This window comes from Poecilia reticulata, linkage group LG9 (assembly GCF_000633615.1).
Source record: "Poecilia reticulata strain Guanapo linkage group LG9, Guppy_female_1.0+MT, whole genome shotgun sequence".
Lineage (NCBI taxonomy): Eukaryota > Metazoa > Chordata > Actinopteri > Cyprinodontiformes > Poeciliidae > Poecilia > Poecilia reticulata.
In genome coordinates, this window is record NC_024339.1 from 28,752,170 (window position 1) to 28,776,808 (window position 24,639).

Genomic DNA, 24,639 nt, shown 5'->3' on the forward strand with positions numbered 1-24,639 from the left:
ATAGTCTGCCAATGCTATTAGTGCCCTCCCGCCCATCTAGCTGCCTCTTTGAAAACTGTCTGGATCCGGCCCTGCACCTTAATTGCACAACAGTGAGTGGCTGTAGAAACTTTACTGTTCTCAGACTGTGTGTGGGGTGTCTGTCTCTTTCTCTGTATGTGTGTGTGAGTGTGTGTGTTAAAGCTCCGGGAAGCGCGCAGATTGCAAGGAGACAGTGGGAGGAGCGGAAAGTGCTCCAGTCCAATCCGGGCCGCCGGGTAAAGCCTCTCCTCTGCGCTCTCCCCTCCCTCAGCCCGCAGAAAACAGTGAAACCCTCCCATAGAGGTGAGAGCGCAGATGTCACGAGAAAAGCGGCCACACGACCAGAGCACACCGACCGACCTCAGCCCGCCTCCCTGCGCCCCGGTCTGGGATGCCTTTTTAGCGCAGACACGCTTGCACTCAGGGCAGCCGCAGCAGCAGCAGCAGCCGCAGCCAGTGGACGCTGACGCAGATCATCCACGCTATTTTTTGCCGCCGCTGTTATTTTTAACCAAGGATCTTTGCCACCCCGCACACAGCACCGCACAGAAGCCCCCCTGTTTTTAAGTGTTTATTTTTGTTTCTTCATGACTGCTGCTTTGGGAAGCGAGCCTCAGCACCAGCTCCAGCAGCGCCAACACGATGCGAGGTAAGACCATCATCCCCCGTGGAAATACGCGCACGCACGCCGAGCGACACGCTTTAGTCCACTATCGACTGAAGGGGGGAGATAATTGTTTGTTCTTTCCAACTTTTATTCGTGCACTTGCCACAACCACCTTACAGTGCAACAAATAACTTTGTCTCCTCGCCTGTTTACTCAGGAATGCAAATCGACTCTTAAATCCACTCGGATCTGTGATTACAAATTAAAAGTGGCAGGATTTGCACGTAAAGTGCCCGCCGGAGTCAGCCAGATTACATGCAGAAGTGAATTTATTTTAATGGGTTGGTTGTCGGGGGGGTGCGGGGGGGTGATCAACTTAATTGAACTGTGTTTGGGGGATTATAGAAAACTTTTAAAACGCTCCACTAACCCATTTCACCCCGCACACACACACACGCGCACGCGCGCGCGCACACAACCCTGCAAGCGCACCAGCGCCGTGGATGTTCAACTCCAATGTCAATGTCGTCCTGTGCGCACACTCACGGTCAAATACGCACAATTCACGCCCTGTGTTTAACGCAGAGGTAACACACTGACCCACGGTTAACACCGCCGAGAAGCAATTTCGTGAATGGAAATTCGATTTAAATAAGAAAATACGTTGTTTTTTTTTCCCGCCCCGTGTTTCTCTTTGAACATTTTTCTTATCCAGTTCATTATCGGTTTATGTAAAAGAAAAAAAGTGTTAAACTTTTGACTTGCTTTTCTTCACTTTGTGCAATTAGTTCTTTTAGAAATTCGCTCCACCGTCCAAGATGGGATGACTGTGGGTTTTGATGTAGATTTTAAATAATTATGTTTTAAATGGCTGAACTCCCTCCTGGTGCCACTTATAATATGACACAGGAAAATAATTTTTGAAAGCATATTGAATGCTTGGACCTTTGTGCATGGAACAATTCAAAAGATGCTTTTATCCACTTCCAAATTTCACATAAAACTGCATCATGAAATTGTGTAATGATCTGTATGCCTTCAAAAAGCAGTTGTACCTACTGGAGGGAAACTTTGAAACAGTATATCAGTGAAATTATAATACATATTTGTGTTCAATTGACAATAAAATGTCAGGACATATTTATAAATAATAAAATAATTAGTAGAGCAGCAATATTCTTAAATTTCATCAGATATTGTTATAAAGTTACAGATAAGGCCTTCCCCTGACCAATCCCGATTTCTGATTCTCTTTACAGTTTGAACAATTTTTCTTATTTCTACAACATAAAAAGTAGGAAAAAAGTGGTTGAGGTTATTTGATAAAGGTGATAGTTTTGAAACCAACAGACACAATAAATAATAAATATCAGGAGTGTCCCAATTTATGCATCACGTGTCCATAAACTTTATCTGATTTTTATCCAACTCCTAAAAGTGCATCAAAGTGCTGTTGGTGTTTATAGAAAAAAAAACTGAGATTTTTGGATACTCTCTGATTTCCAACTATTTGGCCTGCTGATCAGTGACAAGAGTCAATCAGGGGGAAATTGTCTGATTTCTAGATGATTTGTTGAATATTTTCCCCCAAAAACATTGACAGTTTAATAAAATGCCTGTGATTTAGATTTTTTTTTATTGTATTTTTTTTTTTTTTTTACTGAAACAGCTGCTTAAACATGCAAATAAAAAAAAACCTTTTTACATCATAATGTCTTATGGAGCTATGTGCTACAGTAGCTTGAGGCCATCAAACCTTGAGCCAGTATCTCCCCCCCCCCAACACCTCTCTCTGTAATCCCATGGCAAACGCCTCTCTCATCCACCTTGTATTTTGTAACGTTCTAATGGGTCTTGCGTCCACTCTCGTGCGCAGAGGCTTTTTGGGATTGGGGAAGGGGGGGGGGCATACCGAAAGCTCCTGCTTTCACTTTACAGCCATGCACGGCAGAAGAGGCCCCCGAAGCGTCTCCCTCTCCCCTCTTTCAGCATGGCCCCTCCTTCCAACCTCTCTCTCCTCTCTCTCTCTCTCTCTCCATCTTCCTCTCTCCCTCTGCACGCCCCAAAGGGTTTTGTCAGATAGAATTAAATCAGTGTGGGTTGTGCGGCCCCCGCTCCCAACCTGCATATGCGTGTGTGTGTGTGTGTGTGTGTGTGTGTGTGTGTGTGTGTGTAGTCTGGGCTGCCCTTACACAGAAATTTGCTCACAACCAAGGTTATGAAAAATAGAGGCCTCTCATGAGCCGTGGTAATTAACATTTAACAAAAGCTACAACTCCTGAAGCCTCGACCGAAGATGATGTCACCACATCACCCGGCGTTGGAGCAGCCGGGAATAAACAACCGACGGTGGCGTCGGGAGACGCAACCAGCATCTAAGCATGTGCGTTGCTTTAAGAAGGGTCAGCGTTAAGTAGACTAGTTAACCGTGTCTGTACGTCAATGTGCAACGTGATTTCAGAGATGACTTTGACAACGCTACATCGTTTTAATTGTAACCAGGCAATACTTAATAAAATCAAAACCATTTACTATTTAACCACCATACTGTCACTCAGTGAAATTACAAATCTTAAAAATGTGCCAATAGTCATTTGAATGCTTTAACCTCATCTATATTCTTAGCAAATGTTTCAAAAAGGTCAAATGAATGCATTTAGGACTTAAATAAAGATTTTAGCTGAAGCTTAAACAAAAGTTTTGATTCACTTACAGTCACTCTGACATCAGCGCCTAATATTTAATTTCTCTCTGTGACTGCTTCAGTTTTAGCCTATGAGAGATTTACAATCCATTAGATGCTTTGGGGTCAAGTGAGTTTACAAACAGATGTGCCAAAAGGGAGAGCAGGGGAAAAGGAGATCTATGAATCAAAGTTTCTCCTAAACTTCCCTTCTTGGAGCCGTCGTAAGGTGATGACAAGCAACTGAAGAGGGCCGGAAGTGTTTGAAACTGTCACCTGGCAGTGATGTATCGCAGAAAGCCCCCCAAAAAAACTCACTCAGACACACAGAAAAAGCTGCTGTGCTACGCATGACGGCCTCATGCCAATAGAATTAGTCCCATCCTGCTTCGCTTTGGAGGCTTGTGTGAGCATCGATCTGTCCAGCTGCAGAGCATCGCGGTGATCAATTTTTAGTCAAAGCCAACGGAAACAGTCTGTCTGGATAGATCTTTGGAACATAAAACCTGAGTGGCTTTTGATTGGGTTTGATGTTAGAAAGTCAAATTTAAGGCAACGAAAGACCTCAAGTGTCAATTATCAGTTTTCTGCATGCATTGAACGTGAAACGGCTACTTTTAATGATTTCTTATAAGCGATAACAACACGAGCTTTAACTTAGTATTTTTTAACAACTACCCCACTCTGAGCAAAGTGTTCATGGAGCAGACAGAAAAAGTGATGTTGCCTCACAGAAAAGTGAAAGGCAAAAGAAAAGTCCATGTGAAGACACCTACTGACTACATGTGGCTGCAGGATGTTTGGGCTGATAAAATACCCCAGTTTAGCTAGACTTTCATGCATGAATCAGAAATGAAGGCTGATGCACTGAGAGATCGCAAATATTGGGGATTTCTATACATTTTATCAACAGGGAAAAGAAAATCAGATTTTCTTTTGACTGGTGCTGCCATTAATTGTGTCAATGTGATCTCTGGTCGATTGACCCATGTATCTGCACACAACCACAAATCATTATATATGAACTGGAAACACTTCTTAGTTACTGTTAAGCCAGCCAGCTTACAGACTCATTGCAAAATAAGTTAGGGAATCAGTCAGTTAGATGTTATTTTAAGCAAACTGCAGCTTTCCACTGCTGCCACCACCCAGTCAGTTATTGCACCTGGCCTGAGCGGCTCCGGCTGGCAGCGTCGCGTCGCCCTGTTTGTGGTCAGCTTCCAAGCAGAGGATTGTTGTTTGTGTTGTTTATTGTTTCTTTTTTCTTTTGTTTTTGTGCTGACTAATGGCCCGGTGTTACGTAAGACGAGCAGAGAGATTACCCCGGGGCCCATGCAGGCCACGCAGTTAATCCTCCAACTCAGCCCTACTGACTGACTGAGGTACCACCAGAGTGCTGCTCTAACACACATTCAGGAGTCGCTCCTCGCCGTCTCCACGTCTGATTCCAGTCCTCGCCGAGCGTGCCTTCCTGACCTTTTCCGAGACGGCGGCAAAAAAAACGTGCCAACATGTGTGGCCTGGACACGAGTCCCACTGAGATGCTATCACGGCCCGTGTTTGCGTAGCAGCAGCTTGTGTTGATTTTTTTTTTTTACTCTGCGGCAGTCTAGAGGGTCTCGCTTTTTTTTTTTTTTTGCAACAGTCAATTTTCTTCTCTTTGTTAAATCTTAATACACACAAAGCGCGGGCCATACGGCACACTTTGCTGTGCGTCTCTGCTTTATCTTCGCCGGGAGGGATTCCAGCCCGAACCGCTCCTAGACTCGAAATCTTCCTTGAAGTCACAGAGTCCTCTGACAGCTCCTTCTGTTTTTGTCAGCTTTACTCATCCATAAAGGCAGTGTGTCTCAGAGGGTACTGTGATATTCAATATTCACATTTATTTATTTTTTTTTACAGATTTAGATTGAAATAAAAACTGAGACGGGGGTGGAGGGGCGACAGGGGGGCGACAACGCTTCGTGAGCTTGGAGACAAAGTAAAAGATGGAGGGCGAGACAAACATTGGTCCAAGGTCACAGAGTGAGCTCAAATATGCTTCAGTAGTTAATTCAGCTGCTCTCATTCAACGTAGCAATTATATTACTGTCAATAAAACATCAGTTTAGTCATAATGAGGAATCTGAATGGGAATCCCTGAGCCGCACCGGAAAACACACAAAGAGAAAGGAAAGAAAGGAGAATGTGAGGGAGTGAATGAGTGAGATAAGAAAGGCGGGTAAGTATGAGAGAGACTTAAGAGTTATATAATCACACAATTGTGGTCATATGCATACTTCTGCTTGTGTAAGAACTGGGGCCTCATGCAGAACAACAAGGGAGAGTGTCCTAAAGGCCTAATTTGTGTTTATCTACACGCACGCCAGCACACACTGCACACACACACACACACACACACACACGCACAGATGCAAACTTTCACGTCCTCGGATTGCACTTCCACACCACAGCCTTCCTGTGCAATGAATAACGCGAGTGCCTGCAATAGCTGCATCCAAAGTCCATGCTCGCAAACCACCTATTAGACTTTAGCTAACCCTGAAAGCTGATTAGTTTATATACTGAGGGAGAGACTGCGTGTGTGTGTGTGTGCGCGTGTGTGTGTGTGTGTGTGTGTGTAAAACACTCCAGCCTTTGTATTTCTACCTAATTGAGTGCAAAAATCTAAAAATGCTTTTGCATTGTTCAGTTCTTATCATTCTTGAATAGGTATATTTCCACAAAAAATGAAGCACATAAACAATAATTTTATCCATTTTTTTGCACCAATGAAAATCTTCATAGTGACTCTGAAGGTATAAAATGACAGATGAAGTTTGACTGTGTGCACAATTTATCTCCAAAGTGACCACAGCCAATCCTCTGGGAAGGTGTTCCACGGTAGCAGTAGCACGCTGCAATAAGCCTATAATATGATTGAGCCTACTGTTGGCATCTTTTCTTAATGACAAAGATTAAACTGTTTTAGTGCTGCTAATCTCATTGAGGGGACTCTTATTTGGTCTTCCTGCCTTTCTCTCCTCTTCCCGGGCCGCGGCTCTTCAATCTTGTGCGCATGTGTGTGAGAGAGAGAGAGAGAGAGAGAGAGAGAGAGAGAGAGAGAGAGAGAGACTGTTGACATTAGGTCTGCCGTCATTCACAAAGAGAATACAATTAGGAAGCGCAGACCGCTGCTGCCTTCGCTGCTTTCTCAGATTTTAACGTTCAGAAGACGTTCTGTTGAATCCTCCCACCGGAGGCCAGGAGAGCAGGTGAAGAGAGGAACGGGCCGGGTCGAGTCAGAGCCGAGCCGAGTCGAGCCGTTTGATAATCTTTGTGATCAATTTGCCTCTGTGAGAGATGCCCCTGGGGGCCACTTTGGGGAGAACCTTGTTAGGCTGAGTTAAATTGTTGCCCGAGGCGAGCTATTAGCGGCCATCCCTGGGAGAGGGCGCGCACGCGCACACACACACGCACTCGGTCGCACATGTGTGCGCTCACACACCCACTCGCTTTAACAGCCGCTATAAAACACACATGCATTAAAGTCAATTAAAAACAAACGCAACGCTAATTGAGAACTCAACCAGATCTCTATTTAATCAAGAGATTGTTTTTGTGCTTTCTCTGTGCTCAAAAGGTGTTATGAAATGCTTATAGGAGAAGCACCAATCGATTGGCTCGATCAATTGAAATGCTGAAAAAACTGATTTTTTTCTCTATTTATTGCATGCATCAATACCAAGAGCTTCCATCCTTTTCTGAGTGCAACCTAACTGCATACATTTTTATGCACATTTATTTAGCTTAATAAATTTTAAATAAAGGTCATTATGATATGATTCAAAGTATAAACCTTTTTTTTTCTTCAATATTCAAAACTACCACATACTTCCAGGAACCCAGACCATATATACTGATTTACTTTGTGTGTAACGATACTGTGAAGAACAAAATCTGCCTTTGCAGGTGTAAAAAAAAAGATCACTAATCAGTATCAACTAGAAAAACTCAGTCAGTAAATCTTTTTAAAAAGTCCTTACCTGCAGATAACTCGGCGTTATAATCATTAAAAAATAAAATAAAATACCCTAAACCGAAACAAAAATTCTGCTCAAGGCAAGACCTAGGCTTTGGGACATAAGTTGCAGGAACGTAACTCTGCACACAGAACTTAAAAGAAGCACAACTTAGCACAACGTAGACAAAAGAATAACAACAGGTAGCTTGAGGAAACATGTTTTCCTTTTAAAATAAGAGAAATGTAGGTGTTAAATGGCTGAATGTGTGAAAGCTCGATGGGATGATTCAGTTTAATGACTAAAAACCATGACTAAGTGCTGAACTTTTATTTCTTCTGACAAGTTTTGCCTCTCTGCACCCTACATAAAAGCCTTTCAGGAACATGAATACACGGACACATCATGCAGTCAGTTTTGGAAAGAAAGTGGCCAGTTTTCATTTTACTTTGTTAGCCGTTCCCACTGTGCGCAGCTCTCTTTATTAATGCTTTAGAGTCCATTCAGTCTGATTTATGCCAATGTTCCCGTCTCCTGGTTTTGTTTGAGTGATCGCTGACTCTACAAAGAAAGAAAAGGGGGAAATTTTCCCCATTCTTACGCAAGACCTGAGTTTTTGTCACCCCTCTTCTTGTTTTTCTATTTTTCCTCTGTACTCTGGAACAACCACTTTTCCTCTCCCTTCCCCCTCAAAGACCCACACACTCACACTGTCATCTGCAATTAGGCTCAACAGGGACACCATAGTAAGAGGGGTGCGAGGCTGAGGGAGGACATCCATCGCCAACAGATTATTTTTGACACTTTTTCAATCAGTGTGTGTTTTTTTTCTGTATTCTGTTAAGCGCTGAATGAATTCAACCATCCAAAGCATGAACAGTGTTTCAGCGGCTCTGTATGCGCACACGGCTGTTAACGTGAAGGTAAATAACAAGCTACTGCGTGCAACTGCGTGCGCAGATGGCTGCAAAGCCATCTGCGCGCGTTTCGAGATCGTGTCCGATTCTGCAGCAGACTTGGGCACGGTGATGACCAGATGCAGGCCTCCCACACTTGCAGTTGCTCCTTCCACTCTGTTGAACTCACTTGGTCCTCAAGGAAAGGTCAGGGGCCATCAGGGTCCTACAGGTCACCTAGGGGATTGGACCGTGAGACTGCGTGTGTGTGTGTGTGTGTGTGTGTGTACAGTGGCCTTGAGAGACAAATCTGAGGCGGCAGATGGGCAGACTGTGTGTATACATGCATGCATGCGGGAGTGTGTGTGTCAAAGCAGGGGTTGAGTTAACCCTGTGGATTTTTTCCCACGCCTCTGTCTTCTCTTATCTGTGCAAGGACACATGCTGCATTGGGGTGTAGACGATGTGTGTGTGTGTGCGTGCGGGTGTGTGTGTGTGTGTGTGTTAGAGGTTAGATGGGGGAGGGGGCAAGTTTGAGAAACATACTGTAAAGTCTGCTGCTTTCTTATTTTTTTTTTGTTTGAAAGTGGTTTGGAGTGATGAATGCATTTGAGCATGTCTGAATGTGCGCCTCAGACTGCCTGAACGTGTCTGCCTGAGTGTGTGTGCGAATCGATGCTCTGGATCACAGCCAGTGGCCCCCTTCTGTTCCCTCTCTATGGCGTCCAATCACACCGTGGCACAATATTCTCTGCGCAAACTGCAGCTGATCCCAGACCTGCTATCTGAGCAATTACCCAGAGTGCTTTGGGGCTGCACAGCAAGCTGGACAAGCTCATGCTCTCTGACATACAGCATAGGTGTGAGTGTTGGGGGTGGGAAGGTGAGAGTGAATCTGGTGTGTATCTGTGTAAGAGGAAGAGAGAGGGTTAAGGTGATGGTTGGGGTTGGTATGTGTGCGTGTGTGTGTGTCCATATAGCAACAGTGTGTCTACATTAAAATATGGATGCCGACTTGGTTGCAATGGGGGGAGGGGAGATTGGCCCACTGGATGGAATTATGATTATTACTATAATACACTGCACAGCAGACTCTACAGGGTAGGAATGTGTAAACATGTAGACAAATAATAGGGAGGTTTAGGTCAGTATGTCAGCACTTTGTTACTAATCAGCGCAGGTCATGGTCAAATTAACCAAATTAAAAAAACCTTCCAGCAACAATCAGCCGGTAGAGATTATGATTTATTGGGATTGTTTTGCCATAAAGCTTATTCGTACAATGAGTGACTTATAAAAAATTAATTGATAGAAAATTGTTGATTGTCAGATGTGAATTAAGCCAATACATGTAAACTGCTGTAAAATTACTATATAAATTGGCAAAGGAGCCGAATGACTACCACCTAATCATAAACTCATCTCCGATCATTGATTTAAAAAATGTCAGAAAACGACTATATCCAACCACCAGCTGGGTTTTCAGTTAACCAGTTAGATATTTGCTTTAAATCTGAAAAAAAGTTTTTCTCTTGTTTGCAAACCATCAAAAGAAATCCTAATTCTCTGAGTAAAATGGATGCTGAATATGTTTTTCCCTTTTCCATTTACTACTTTGTAATTTTTGTCATTATGTATAAAAAACCACCTCCCACAGAATATTTTACTCTGACCATCATTTCTTACCAATGATTTAAAGTATTCTTTTATGGTGTGTTTGTTATTCACTGTAAGAAAATGTGATATTATGCGGTTTTGGTCATTTCACATCCAACACTTTCAGCCAAAAACATCAAGTGGTTTGAAAGACCAAAATTACAAAATTGTAAAGTGGTTGCATGACCAACATCTGGTCAAGCCCACTAAATAAATCACAGTTTTCAATTGCCTTAACAAGATGCTGGTCATTTTCTTCCCATTTTTGTACCTGATTTGGCATAAAACGACCGAAATATTCAATTCCTATGTTATCGGTATTTTTAAAATTCTTCTCATCATCCGCTGTAGAGGATTGCAGGTTTTGATTTGATCTGGGGTAATCTGAGGTTTCATTTAAGATGACTAGTCAAATCAGGGATTAGAACAGCAGTCAGTGGAAAATGGGTGTTATTTCCTTCAGAAAAAGAATTATGCGTGAGACTAAGCACTTAAATGATGAAGTAATTTAATAAGTAAAGAAAAATAAACTGATGCGATATGGTTTTACTAGGTGCATGAAGTCAAAGTAGAAAGTACATAATGGTAATGTGGGAACAAAAAGGGTTAACAATTGGTAAGGTGGTAAATAAACAAAATAGGACAAACATGATACTTTATAAAATAGATTTTCTAAAAAGAAATGTAGCAGAAAAACACGCCTTAACCAGTTCAATCACATCCGAAAACATTAGTGGGACTGTAAAGGTTGGCATCTGTGGCACAGAAGTGGATGTGCAGAATGAAAACATACATTTCTTTAAGGTAAGCCGAGAGTCCGCCACTCTCCTTGCAAAGTTCTCGATGTCTCAGACAGGCGGCAAAGGGAAATAAGAGTAAAACAGCACCCAGCAGACCAAATGCAGCTCTTCATTGATTTTAATAGGACAGTATGATGTGGAAACATGACAGGAGACACAGGGGAGATAACCCAAGCAAGCACTGCTGTAAGCTATTCCCAGCAGTGTGCATTAACCCACTCGGCAATCGTGCCACCAGAACTTTTCTCCATGTTTTTCATCATCGGCTGCGAGACAGAGGGGGAGAGAAAGAGCTTGTTTCTCTCTCTAAGCTCAGTGAGATAAGACTGAAACAAGGTTTTCCCTGAGAAATGGAAATAGATCACAAAACAGAGAAACTGAAAAGATTTCCCAGTCACACAGCCACTTATAGCGAGGCGGAAGACTCAGACACCAGTGAAGAAGTCAAACAGACTCAAGCGAAGGGGATGATCGCATAATTCAACGGCATATAGGCATCCAAGATCAGTGCCGCAGCTGTTCGGATTTAACAAGGAGGTGGTGGGGGGTAAAATGCCGATCCCCTTCATTTTCCCCAAAGATATCTAGTTAGCTGGGAAGCAGCTATACATATTTTTTAATGAAGAGCTACCACCCACATTCACCTTATCAAATCAGCCCTCGAGACTACAGCGGGAGTTGTGTTTGTATTTCTGAAGAGGCTGGCACTGGCAGAAGTTAAGGCAGAAAGTGATTTCAACTGTTCTATAAACTGCAACACTAAAAACGCAAAAAAAAAAGAAAGAAAAAAAATCTCTACTGCGCTCCCTGGTCTTGTTGCTGCATGACTCTGTTTTGCTTTGGGTATGGCTCTGCTGTAGCTTTCTGCAGGCGCTGTGAATGAAACATGCATGTCCAGTCTGGCCCTTTGGCAACACCGACAGCACACGGAAAGCAAACAAGTACAGCAACATCTAGTGGCCTCTCTCTGCTGTTGCACTGTCCGAACAGAAAGGGACGCCGTCCTTTCAAATCTCCCAGGAGTTGTGCGACGCAGCAGCGCGCGTGAACACTTGCACGCTTCGGAGTGAGGAATTGCAAAGACGCTAGTGCAAGGCAGCTGCCGTTTGGTGTGGCGTGATGTAGATAATTAGGACTCTATTTAGAGAAAGGGCCAGCCTTGGAAATACACAGGAGATCCTTACTTCATTAAAAATCAATTATAACAACACACGTGCCAGCTCAATGCAGCTCTCATGGCCACAGTCTGTTACACACAGACACACACACACACACACACACACACGCATGCGTATGCAAATGTGCTTATGGGCAACTCTAGCACTACTATCTTTGTCTTCTTTGGAAAATACACCTCTAGTAGGTTCTCTCTCAAGAGATTGTGTGGCGCGCCTGATCCTCCTCTTAGCTAAGATATCGCCAGCGCTGCAGTCCTGCTCTTACATAATAACCTCAGGATAACACTCACTGTCCCGCTGGCTGCGGATGCCGTCAGTCACTCTGCTCTGACTGGGTCGGCTTAGGTCAGAAAGAAGTCCCCTCCCACCCCTGATAAAAGACATGCAGCCTGAGGGAAAGCAGAGTGGAGTGGAGCTTTTCCCGCTCGTGTTTTCCTTGCAAAGGGGGATGCCTGTCAAGGACGGCTCGTGGAATCTCTGAATTATTCTTCTTTCAGTTCAGTTTTCTGCTCCGGCCTTGAAGCTCCGGGTTTGCCTCTGTAATGTAGAATCATGTCTCACATAACAAAGCATCGTCGGTGACTTCCCTTTACGCATAACAAATGGCGCGTCTCGATTCTGTCACGTGTATAAAAACGCCGCTGAAGTTCAAACTGCGTCGATGCAGAAGTGGGAGTGTTTTCATGAAGCATTTACAAAGCCTCAGCTGCTCGGATAGGGCCGACAGACGATCACTGATGACATGTTCTGTTGGCTTCACATGCGGATGACATCACTTCCTCTAAGAGTGTGACGGTTTAGCACATCATTGCTTCGACATCCAGACGAGTACGGCGAGTGGGCGGTCACCCTGGCAACAGCGATGCTGTCATGACTGTCTCTATGTATCCCACCTGACAGTTGCCACTGGCTATAAGCGTAGCGTGCACACGTACATGCACACACACATGCTCCACAATGCTACACTCCCACACGAGCAAGCAAATACAGTTTGTCAAACACACACACACAAGGACCCATTCATTACTATTCCTGGCATCATTTTTAGAAGTTAAATGCTCAAAAATGTCTCTGAAACACGTACTTAAACAATGCACAAGCCCACATGCCCAACCTCTTTTGGGCCTCATTATGTGATACAAAAAAAGAGAATAATCTCCCGAAACATGGTGAAGATGGGATGTAAATGCAAAAAGAGCTTGTTTCGACAGCCATCATGAACTGTGTATAAAACTGCATGCACATCACACAGCTGTGAGTGTGAAGTAAACACAAACTGCTTGAACACAAAGACCTTCACTTTGCTGCAGAGGCACAAGATGACCAACAAGTTTGAGCCAAATAACCAAAACCAAAAAAATCAAGACAGAGTGAGATAAGTGGTGAAGATTGATAAAACATATATATATACCAACTTACTTTATTATAGCCACGGACCATGAGATCGATGTATAGCAAGGTTTTGAAAATCTGGTTTCCAATCCTCAACCATTTTCCTTTATATCACACCAACGGACATAATTGCTGTTCAGCTTCTTGTTTATCAGATTAATTAGTGTTTGGAAATATTATTAATTATACATTTTAGCTTTAGTCTATGTATCAAAATTATTTTAAAAAATGGTAAAGATACCATTATTGGAAGCGTATAATGTACATTGTACACTTAACGTCAATATATTTGCAGTACAAGAAATAGTTCTTGATTTTCTGCTCTAAACAAAATGCTAACAGGTCATGTTGGTGCATTTCGTTTCAAAGTTTTGTATTAAAACCTTGAAACCGTGACACTTTTTGAAACGGTTGCCACAGAAACGGACGATCTTTTGTCCATGCTCACATCGTTACTGCTCCGTCTCCTGACTGCTGCTCACGTTTGGTCTGTTGACATCATCCGTTTCTCGGGTGGAACTGACCTGTTTTGCGGCCTATTAATAGTGCGTCACAGACCCACGTTCATTGACAGCTCTATTTGGACTCTGTGTGCTGTCCAAGTCCAGCACTCCACTGTGACCCAGTTTGCAGCCGGATGGCCGAGAACTGGTGGAAATGGGTCACATCATGGTCTGCACCAAAACTCAAGAATATGAGCTCTTTTTTTTTTTTACTTCGGGTACTAAAGACCTTTATTTAACAAATAATGTTTTGATATTGAATATGCAATGAACACGTGATGAGGCTAATTAGATACAGTTAACCCAAAATTATTTATAGATTTGGGTTTAAAGTAATCTTTAAGTTTTATCAACATGTTTCTTCTGACTGAATATAATGTTATATTCAGTCAGAAGAAACTGAATATAACAGTTTCTTCTGACTGAAGAAACCAACTGAAGAAACTGTCAGAAGACAGTTTCTTCAGTCAGAAGAAACTGACCAGGTCAGAGTTCAGACCTGGTCTGAACTCTGACTTGAATTTGAGAGAGAATCTCTAGATGGATCTAAAGATTAGGGTGATGACAAAGAGGCCATCCAACCCCAAAGATAAATCACCTCATCACCAGTGGAGCAGAGTAAAAAGCTGCTCACCAATTATGTATTATTTCATTACTGTAACGCCAAAAAAAAAGTTTTTCCACTGGTAAAAATTATTTTCAACGTTAAATCTTTTATTAAAATGTACATTAAAAAAAGAAGACATTTTTCTGATTTCGAATTAGAAACAAACTTCTTTGCAGAAAGAAAATAATTAAAAACCTAAATCTGCCAGGAGGTTGAATCATTTTGATTGTAACATTTTATGCCTTTTAATGACCAGAAGGAGACAAGAGAGAGTGAATGACAGGAAAATGAAAATGATAACCTGTTAAACAGACTAGCGAGTAATTGTACCCAATCACTTGGTCCTTATTTTAGTAAATATAGAAATCTAGAAGTAGATATATAGGTAAATGTAAAAGTGTCTTACTGCAAATAAGCTGTCAGTAAGATGAATTATCTGTCAGTAGAAAACCCGAGACTGGACTTGGTTTTAAATGTTCTAAAAAAAAATTATGATTTGAATCTAATTTTCTAATAACCCACCATCACAATGAACTGAAAAGCAGAAAACTGTGAACATGCTTTTGCTTATCATTTTGTTCATTGTTGGACGTACATCTCTGTCATTAGAGTTTATAGATAGCAGCGATCGGCTGTACCTGCTCAGTTGCTAGACAGACAGAAATGACTCCATTGATCCTCATAAGTCATTATCCAATTATGCATACTGCAGACTCATTCTACCACAGACACACACCTGTACTCTCTTTGTATAGAAATACAACTATACTTATATGCATGGCATATTTATAACTGACATATGTATGAAAATGCACCTTTGGACATATTAAACATGCATATAAAAACACACAAGCAATGCAATAGAAAGTATTGTATGTGCATCAATGAGGTAATAGTGAAAACCACCTGCAGGAAGGCTGCATGGATTCACCACGTCTGCTTGTGAACCTCTCAGGAATTTCCCAAATTCATGCAGGACTTTCCCACAGGTAGGACTGTGCAAGGAGATTAACACGTCAATGGCTGTTTCAGCCAAGGGTAAGGCAGCACTCAGCAGACGAGGGAACCAGCTCATAAGGAAACAATTTAGGATTAGTTAGGCTGTCTAATCTCTTTATAGAGACTGTGCCGCCTCAGCAGCATACCTGCCTACCTCCACATCCACATACAGCCATCATTTCATGGGGAGCGGCGTTGCGCTCCGTTCACGTAACATGGCCGGTCGCACTCAGAGACAGAAACAACAGGTGTTTCTCTGAGCCGAAGTAGTTTCCGTGTCTCTATTCTGTGCCTTTTTGCTTGGGAGTGCACATGGAGCTGCCTCTTCACAGTGAGTAAGATGACGTAGTTTGACGAGTGCATCTGCAGAATGGGAGTTGTGAGAGACAACAGAAAAGATGAACATGAAGAGAAAGTGTGGCACTTCAGTGATGTAACCGGTGTTCTCATTATGGGACAAGCCTTTTAACCTGCGGGGGTCTCTCTGCACTTCAGTCCAAACACAAAGAATCCACACACAGTCGAGTCATGTAGTGTTGTCTGTGGATGTTTGTGTGTGCACGTTTAGTGTGCACTTATGCAGCCATAAGTGCCCCAGTTAGCAGAAAACTCCTGCAACGACATAAATGCCCATATGTCACCGTGCCCTTGTGAATTTGAAGTCACACACAAATAGCATCCAGGGACACGTTGTGAGCTCAATCAGTCACTGGTGGCAACTTTAAATGAGACCCCCAACAGGGCTGCTGGACCGCTGACTGAACAAGGTGGAGTTCAGGGGGAGCAAAAGTCTGCGTTGAGTCCTGGACGAAATTTTTAATCCAAATCTTTTCTGTCTTCTCGCTATGTTCCCCCCCTCTCCCCCTCCACAGCCCAAATCGAAGTTATACCATGCAAAATCTGCGGAGACAAATCGTCGGGTATCCACTATGGAGTCATTACGTGTGAAGGCTGCAAGGTAAGATCTAATATCCGAGGAGGGGAAAGGAGTTGCGTACTAAATTATACGGCGCGTGTGCTCTACAGGTTTCCCAGTGTTGATTTCTTGTTGTTCTTGTTGACTTGTAATCAGGGTTTCTTCAGACGGAGTCAGCAGAATAATGCCTCCTACTCCTGCCCCCGCCAGAGAAACTGCCTCATCGACAGAACCAACCGCAACCGCTGCCAACACTGCCGTCTCCAGAAATGTCTCGCCCTAGGAATGTCCAGAGATGGTGAGACCCCCGTTCGCCTCCATTATTATATTTGACGGTGTTTCTTTTAGGGCTGCAAGTAAGGATTAATTGAGTAGTAGATTATTCTGTTGATTATTTTGAAGATTAATCAGACAAAGAAAAATTCTACAGACGTTTTGTTAAACCACTTAAGTCTTTTTACACAATGTTAGAAAATTCTATAATTTATACATTAAAAGATGCAAATAAACAACTAATTCAATTCCTTTTCTAAATAAGAAAATAAAGATTTTAGTGCTTAAAATGCATTCCTTTAGTGAAATCAAACTGGGTGAAGGTAAAACTAGGTAATTTGAGAGTTTTTGACAAAATATATTTATAAAGGTGTTTTAATATTAAATGCAAAATCTATATCTATATCTATATATATATATATATATATCTATATATATATATATATATATATATATTTATATATAGTATATTGTGCAGTTTTGGCTTAATTATTTCTCCGACTATGTTTTTTTCAGCAAAATGGCTTTTTTTTTTTGTCTGTCAGTAAACAATTAGTCAATTACTAAATTGGTTGTAATGATTTAATTTTAATGATCGATTCATCACGATTAATCGTTTCAACCCTAATTTCCTTACAAAGCCTTATTGAGCCCGTTTCAGTAGCATTTTTACCACCTTAGCTTCTACTTTCTGCCCCTACAGCGGTGAAGTTTGGTCGCATGTCCAAAAAGCAACGAGACAGCCTGTACGCAGAAGTCCAGAAGCACCAGGCCCGGCTGCAGGAGCAGCGGCAGCAGCAAACTGGAGAAGCTGAAGCTCTGGCTCGTGTTTATTCCTCCAGCCTAACCAATGGACTGTCCACCCTCAACCATGAAATTGGGGGCACGTATGCCAACGGTCACGTCATAGAGCTGCCCAAGGGTGGCCACGTCAACGGCGGAGGAGTCCCCGGCGGCTACTACGGCATGGACTCCACCCAGCCGTCTCCAGACCAGTCAGGCTTGGACATGTCGGGCATGAAGCACATTAAGCAGGAGCCCGTTTACGACCTGACGCCCGTGCCAAACCTGTTCAGCTACGGGGGCTACCAGGACAGCCAGTTTGGACCGCATAACGTCAGCATGGGAGAGCTTGGTAAGGAATGAAAAATTTGCTCTACGGGAGCTGCAGATACAGTAGTAATGGCTTAATCCTCACAAAAAATAAAAAATAAAACTGCTATGATCTTCCTCATAGGAAATTAATCATTACCCTCAAAGTAAGTCTGGAAGAAAGTGTGAGTCAGTGTTCTAATCTGAAAGCACAACAGGAGATCGGGCTGGCTTATGTGGCTAGCTGACAATGTGTCATATTACTGTGAGGATACCTCTGGCCGACAGCACATACTTAGTCAAAATTAAGCACTTCACACCCAAATCAAAAAACTGTGGAATTATGCACAAGAAATACTTGAGCCTCTTCCTCTAAACTCCAGCTGCAGGACTGCATGTAAAGAAACGCAGGTTCCTTCAACAATTCAACTGTAAATAAAAATAATAATAATTTAAGTACACTAGTGTGGTGTATGCAAAATATTAAGTGGCTAATGCTCTCTTCCAGACCGGATCGCTCAGAATATCATCAAGTCGCACCTGGAAACATGTCAGTACACAACAGAGGAGCTACAGCAGCTAGCCTGGCAGACACATTCCTATGAAGAGGTCAAGATGTACCAGAGCAAGGTGAGCTTTCAGGACATGTTGCCTTTTTTTTTTGCAGTTCTCTTCTAAAAAACCATGATGGAGTAGAATAAAAAAAACATTTGCTAAAACAAAATGTAGCTTTCAATCACTTATTGATATGAATGCAAGTATGTCAGCATAAAGCTCACATACCTAACCTGGATTTGGGTGCTTGCAGCCACGGGACGTGCTGTGGCAGCAGTGTGCCATCCAGATCACTCATGCCATCCAGTACGTGGTCGAGTTCGCCAAGCGCATCTCAGGGTTCATGGAGCTGTGCCAGAACGACCAGATCCTCCTCCTCAAGTCAGGTGAGCTGTAAGGACCAGGTGTTGCTACGTTAGCAGAGTTTCTGCTCATTACAAAAAACTATTTTGCGCATGAGAATTTTGTTTCTGATTTTCACAGATGGAGCTCAGTGTTGAAATCAAGTCAGTTTCTGAACCTCATTTAGAAATGAGTCCACGTTAAGTCTAAATGTAACCCAGATTTAGATGCAATTATTTGTTTTTGGCACTTAGAGGTTTACTTATGCATCACATATAATTACATAGAAACTCCAATGGATATCTAATATGTTATGCAAGTCAGATAATTACAAAAAGGCATGAACATAATAACATAATAATATACATGTTTGTGTGGGTATTTTTATTAAGACCAAAGGCAACATCACCCTGTTTGTGAGAGAAAATGATTTATTTTACAACTACTTTAAAGGCCGGATGATTGCACGTCCAGGTGTTACCAAAACAGAGAATGTAAATGCTTATACCTTCAGTCTGTGATTTCTACGACGGTGGCAAAATTTCTAAATCCTGCATCCTCTACAACAAAGCGGTTGAAAGCTTCAGCTTTCTTGTTATCTCCTGAAAGTCTCTTTCTCTCTCACGGCCTGAATTTACCCAAAATATGTTTCAGCATGTCTTATGAAAAATAGTTTCCTTTTAAACAACTTTCTACATCTTCTGTGCTTTTACTGACTCCATTAGAAAAATATATATATTTTTTTAGTTTCCGACTGGCTGATCACTGGTCAAAGCTTATCTAGCTGAGAAGGGATAATTTCTCTTTGCACTTCTGAAAAACAATCTCTCTTGATCAGTTTCCAATGTCTGAATTATTCTTCCAGGTTGTTTGGAGGTGGTCTTAGTGCGAATGTGTAGAGCCTTCAACCCTCTTAACAACACTGTGCTCTTTGAGGGGAAGTACGGAGGAATGCAGATGTTTAAATCTCTAGGTACCACATTTATTTTTATGCATTTTTTTCTTCAATAATTGACAAAGCAGAATAAGTGTCATAATACTGTCACTCATCTGATCTCCTCCGTGTCCTGAAGGTTGTGACGACTTGGTGAGCGCAGTGTTCGACTTTGCCAAGAGTTTGTGTTCACTGCAGCTAACGGAGGAGGAGATTGCGCTTTTCTCAGCGGCTGTCCTAATTTCCACAGGTCAGTGTTCATCCACGGCTTTGACAATAGTTTATCCAGCATATTTAAAAAGAAGCAAAACAAGATTTTTACCCTGTTGATGCTCGTCTGTAGGCGCGAGCCACTGTCAAGGTAAACCGAGGTTTTACAAAAGTCATGGTTTCAAAACTGCTAAACTGATGAAGTGTTACCCATTTCTCCTATTAGAGCAATGCAGTTTTAATTACAGAAATTCAGTTTATTCAGTTCTGCCATTGTGGAGAGTGGTAAACCATGTGTGCATCTGCTCTGTACTTTTTCCACTGAGTGAATCGGTTAATCATTTGTTTGCAGATCGGCCGTGGCTGATGGAGCCTCGAAAAGTCCAGAAGCTCCAGGAGAAGATCTACTTTGCTCTGCAGCACATTATGCAGAAGAACCACATGGACGAAGATGCACTAGCCAAGGTGGGTTGAAGGATTTATTAAACATATTTCGCACAACAATCTGAACTCCGACAATAGGTTGTCTGGTGTCAGAGATGGTTGGAGTAACGTAAATATCTTGCTCTTGATCATCTCTTCTCGTTTGGCAGCTGATCAGCCGGATCCCCACACTGTCCGCCCTGTGTACGCTCCACACCGAGGAGCTTCAGGCATTCCAGCAACTCCACCCAGAAACAGTGAACGTCCTCTTCCCTCCTCTCTACAAGGAGCTGTTCAACCCCGACCCGAACTCTGCTATGGCCATGCCTAAGTGACCGTCCGTGGTCCGAATGCAACGAACAGCTGTCGAAAGAGGACCAAGAAATTACGTCAGCTTCGCCTGACGAGACGCTGGCGGAGGCATCAACCGCGTCATTCTGGCAACCACAGATTTCTAAGCTCCCCCCCCCCAGGCTCGTCTCAGGCTGGAGGGTGAGGATTCGTCTACTAGAAACTTAAAAGAGTTAACGCCAACAACACTAGGAATGTCCTGCACTTATCCCATTCTGTTCACCGATACAGTCTGAAGAATGTATATACAAGTGAAGCACGCCCCAAGCCACGACCTCCGAGGGGCTTCCACGTGTCTCCTGAACTGAACTGACTAGAAATGTACAGACTTTCAAGATAACTAGAAACAATTTTAAGCTGTTGATTTTTATTATTATTTTTTAAAAAGGTGGGTAAATACAATTGATTTAATCTTGAAAAAAATATATTTTATTTTTTTTTCCTTTTTTTCCCCCCCAATGATAACATTGCAAATTTGGAGAAGCTGGATGGGGGAGGGAACTGTGGATTTAGAGAAGCTATTGTAGATATTCTTCTAGTCGAGAGCGGATTCCAGTATTATTTCTTGTTCTGTTAAAATAAGTTAGTCCTAATTTAAATATACAGCAGTCCAGAGAGGCTGACGATACCTTGTCTATGTGTTTTATTTTATTTGATAGATTCTTGTGTACAGAATTTTGTAAAGTTTGAGACTTGTAAAAGAAAACTGGGCAAAAACTGGGGGCCAATTTTGGGTTTGTGGATATGCAGAAGCCTTGTCTGGATTTTGTTCATATGTATAGAAGGTGTTGCTGTCCTTCTGATCAAAAGCTATTGAAATGTAAAGAGAGAATATGAAGGATTTAAACAGAAAATAATGGCTACTACTTTTCAAGGTGAAAATATATACATAAATGTTTCTATTTTGCAAGGGAAAGAATCTGGCAGATTTGCCGTCCTATCAGTCGTTTATTTCAAGCTGCAATAATTATGTCCAATACTAGGTAGATTGCTGTGGAACAATCAATCAGAATGAACCAATCAGAAACCAGGACCTCACATTGAAGCTCACGCCGTCTCCCGACCTAGCCTGCTGTTAAATACGCCTGTCAGGACTTTCTCAGTAGGTTTTGGAAGATATGAATAGATACAAGACAAAGACATGTCATACATGTACTGATGATCCTTAAAAATGTGAAGAAAAAAGAAAAATCCACGCAAACTTGAATTGAAAACACTTTTTGATGGCTGAAATCTAGATGGGTGCTGTTCGCCCTCACCGTCCAATTTGCACAATCCAGCCCAGTGGGCTGCGAATATGTAGGACCCTTTTTTCTAGAAAGCAATAACTTTCACACAGCATGGTCTGGTCTTTTTCCACTCCTTTCCCTTGTCTTGCACCCCTCTTCTGTCAGCTGTTCAAGAACAGGGTGACAACTTTAATTAAACTAAGGATGCAATATGTCGTTTGCTCTTGATCTCCAGTTATGTCTCAGAATCATCTGGGTACGCGTTCCCCTGCTAACACCACTGTGTTTTCAGTGTGACAAAATCTCATCATTACAATGTGAACAAACGCAGCCGCCAATGATCTCAACACCACATGTAGCTGAGCTTTAACGTTGGCCGCTTTTGTAGAAAGTTGTGTTAGACAATCACATTTTTTTGCCCTAACTGAGTCATTCCAATAACTGTTAGCACTTAAACGCTGTACCTTTTTTTTTTCTTAGTTAGTGTTTGGGCACTATGTGAAATTACTCTGGGCTTGAGTTGGCCTTAATCCTTGTGAAGGAACAAACTGAAAAATCAATACTAGCCACTGACCAAAACGATTCCCCCTTTTCAGCGAGAGTTTACCCCGACGTTGGGGTGGGAAATTATCATGCGAATTGTTATGAGAAATCAAATTTAAAAGTAAAAATTATACCATATTTATGACATAAATGCTTCCCCTTTCAACAGTTAGTTTGGGTCTCATCAGTTTTTAGCTTGTGGGTTGAAAAATAATTTTAAAAAACTTTGGGAACTACAACTCTAAACACTTACTGCTACATTTAATGCTCAACTCTTTGCTATATAATAAACAAAATGACAATCTAGCTCAACTGTTTTTTTCTTTGTACCTCAGATTTTGATGCCATGCTTAGTGGGCTGTGATCTAGTGCTATGAAGCACTCTAAATGGGTTTCTCATGCTTGAAAATGTTTTTTTTTTTTTTTTGCACAGTGGCCAAATCCTCCAGCTGATATAAACAGGGACACAGATTTGTAATCCATCAGTTCAGCATCAGTGACACTGGGAATCATTGCATTGACATCTTTCTGTGCATGTTTCCAATATAGTGGGGAGGTGGGGGGGAAACTAAGGAGCAGTCCGTTCCACCATTAATGTCGTTTTTCTTTTAAAGTGCAGCGGCTTTCATTGAGCCCCGCCCACAGATCAGAGGCCAGTCGCTCTTAAAGACAATCACTTCGTAAACACTCGATGCACTACGCAGCATCTCTCAGGGAGCAGCTCTTTTTCCTCACTTTGCATTAAAAGAGGGTTTAATATTTTTTGGGAAATTTACTGAAATAAATAAATAAAACTTTAAAAGAAGAACTTTTTAGGATTTTCAACAAACAAAAAAAAATCTGCCCAGACAAGGCTTTGATAGACTTGTGTCTATATTTGTATGTTTGTGCGTATGTGTGTAGAGGATGAATTCACTGTCCGTGTTTTGTAGGGAGCCAGAGTTCACGATGAGCGATTTATACACCACGAATGGGGGCGGGGATGGAGAAAAAAGTAAAAAAGAAAAACCATAGAACATGTCACTGTGCTCTTGTGTCATTGAGCTGTAAGCTCTTGCTTGCTGGTGAAGTCACTGTCACAGTGGGTGAAGTCCACTGGTGGGACAGCGATCCTGGGACAGTGAATTCCAACTCTAAAGTTTTTGCGTCTTGTTTTTTTTTTTGTTTTGTTTTGTTTTGTTTTCCCTCGTTAGACTGTGAATCAAAGGGGTGGAACGGGGAGCCTGCAGGCGGGGTGGGAGGGACGGTGATGCGTTGGCAAGAACAAGTGGTAACCAACACTGTAAGTAAGATACTGTAGCAATAAGAACTGGAGGCATTTACTACTGTCATGTTTGCATTGTAAGATTATTTTTATGTTATTACTATTTACTATTATTATTGTTCTTATTATGACTACTATTCTTCTATTACTATTAGCCTATTGTTGTTCTGTTCTATTTGCATGACGTTTCATTGCAATGAAATATTCGGGGCTTATTTGTGTTTCCTCCTCTCTTGATGATGCGAGGTAGACGTTTGAAACGGTGGGTTAAGGGTTTAGGGCAAATTTCACACCACTTTATTAGTCAGTTCAAAACAAGTTTTTCACATGCTGAATTAACTTTTTTTTTTAATAAAATGTCTAATTTATATGGAAACAATTTGACATTTGTCATCGGAAATGAAATGTTTTTTTTTCCCACCCTCTGAATGTGTGGATTACTACTACAAATCAGTGAGTTAATCTTTTCTAAACTGGCCTTTTGGAAACCCTTCACCTGCAGTAGGGGGAGTGAAGGGTGGGCAAAGTGGGAGGGGCTGGGGGATTATCTACTCTGAATGTTATGGAGTAGCTTGTTCAGCAGGAGGGGAGAAAGGGGCTGAACACATCACGCGCCTTTTTACCGCTCCATCAACACAGAATGACATCACTGAGCGCACAACAGCCGCCGCCGAGAGCAGCGCGGACATTTTGTTACAGCCGATTTAAAAGCCACATTTCATACACTCAGTCAAAAACCCACTCCAGACCTCCTCCTCCCTTTTATGAAGAAAACGTGTGTAAGCTTGTGTGCGTGCGCTAGAGAAACGGAAGAGAGTGCGACGATGTTCTACTCTACCAATGCTTTGTAAGACTTTCTTGATGCATTACAATGTCTGTGCAATTGGGAGTAGTTTTGAAAATTGTTAATTTATTTTTTAGAATGTTTTTTTTTTTTTGCGTCCCAGCAAGAGCAAAATGAAACAAAAAATGTAGCAATCTGTGTCTGGAAGCTGAAAGGTATCCGGGCTGCAGAAACTCTTTTTACACAGATCTTAAAAGAAGATGGAAAAAAAAAATACCAACTTTAAAAAGTCTTTTGTTTTCAAAGTGCCATAGATAGTGAGGAGATAAAGGATTGGCAGTATGGGGCATAGATGCTTTACTGTGTGAGTTTACATGAGA

The 24,639-nt window shown here is 42.0% G+C and overlaps 1 protein-coding gene across 2 annotated transcripts; it reads left to right on the forward strand.

Annotated features, from left to right (window-relative positions):
* Positions 1-252: 252 nt before the first annotated feature.
* Positions 253-24,533, forward strand: rorb (RAR-related orphan receptor B). Of its 2 annotated transcripts, none has more exons than XM_008419135.2 (10): positions 253-670; positions 16,216-16,301; positions 16,416-16,557; positions 17,236-17,667; positions 18,133-18,254; positions 18,433-18,565; positions 19,387-19,494; positions 19,595-19,705; positions 20,018-20,130; positions 20,259-24,533. In XM_008419135.2, the coding sequence occupies exons 1-10, from the start codon at positions 664-666 to the stop codon at positions 20,421-20,423; spliced, it is 1,419 nt and encodes a 472-aa protein (XP_008417357.1). In that variant the 5' UTR covers positions 253-663; the 3' UTR covers positions 20,424-24,533. The 2 variants fall into 2 exon arrangements, with proteins under 2 accessions (XP_008417357.1, XP_008417355.1); XM_008419133.2 differs by lacking the exon at positions 253-670 and adding an exon at positions 14,574-15,674.
* The last annotated feature ends 106 nt before the right edge of the window (positions 24,534-24,639 follow it).

Coding starts and splice junctions, on each gene's coding strand:
- rorb (XM_008419133.2), top strand. Junction 18,255..18,432: donor TCAAGATGTACCAGAGCAAG/GTGAGCTTTCAG, acceptor GGGTGCTTGCAG/CCACGGGACGTGCTGTGGCA. Junction 18,566..19,386: donor GATCCTCCTCCTCAAGTCAG/GTGAGCTGTAAG, acceptor TTATTCTTCCAG/GTTGTTTGGAGGTGGTCTTA.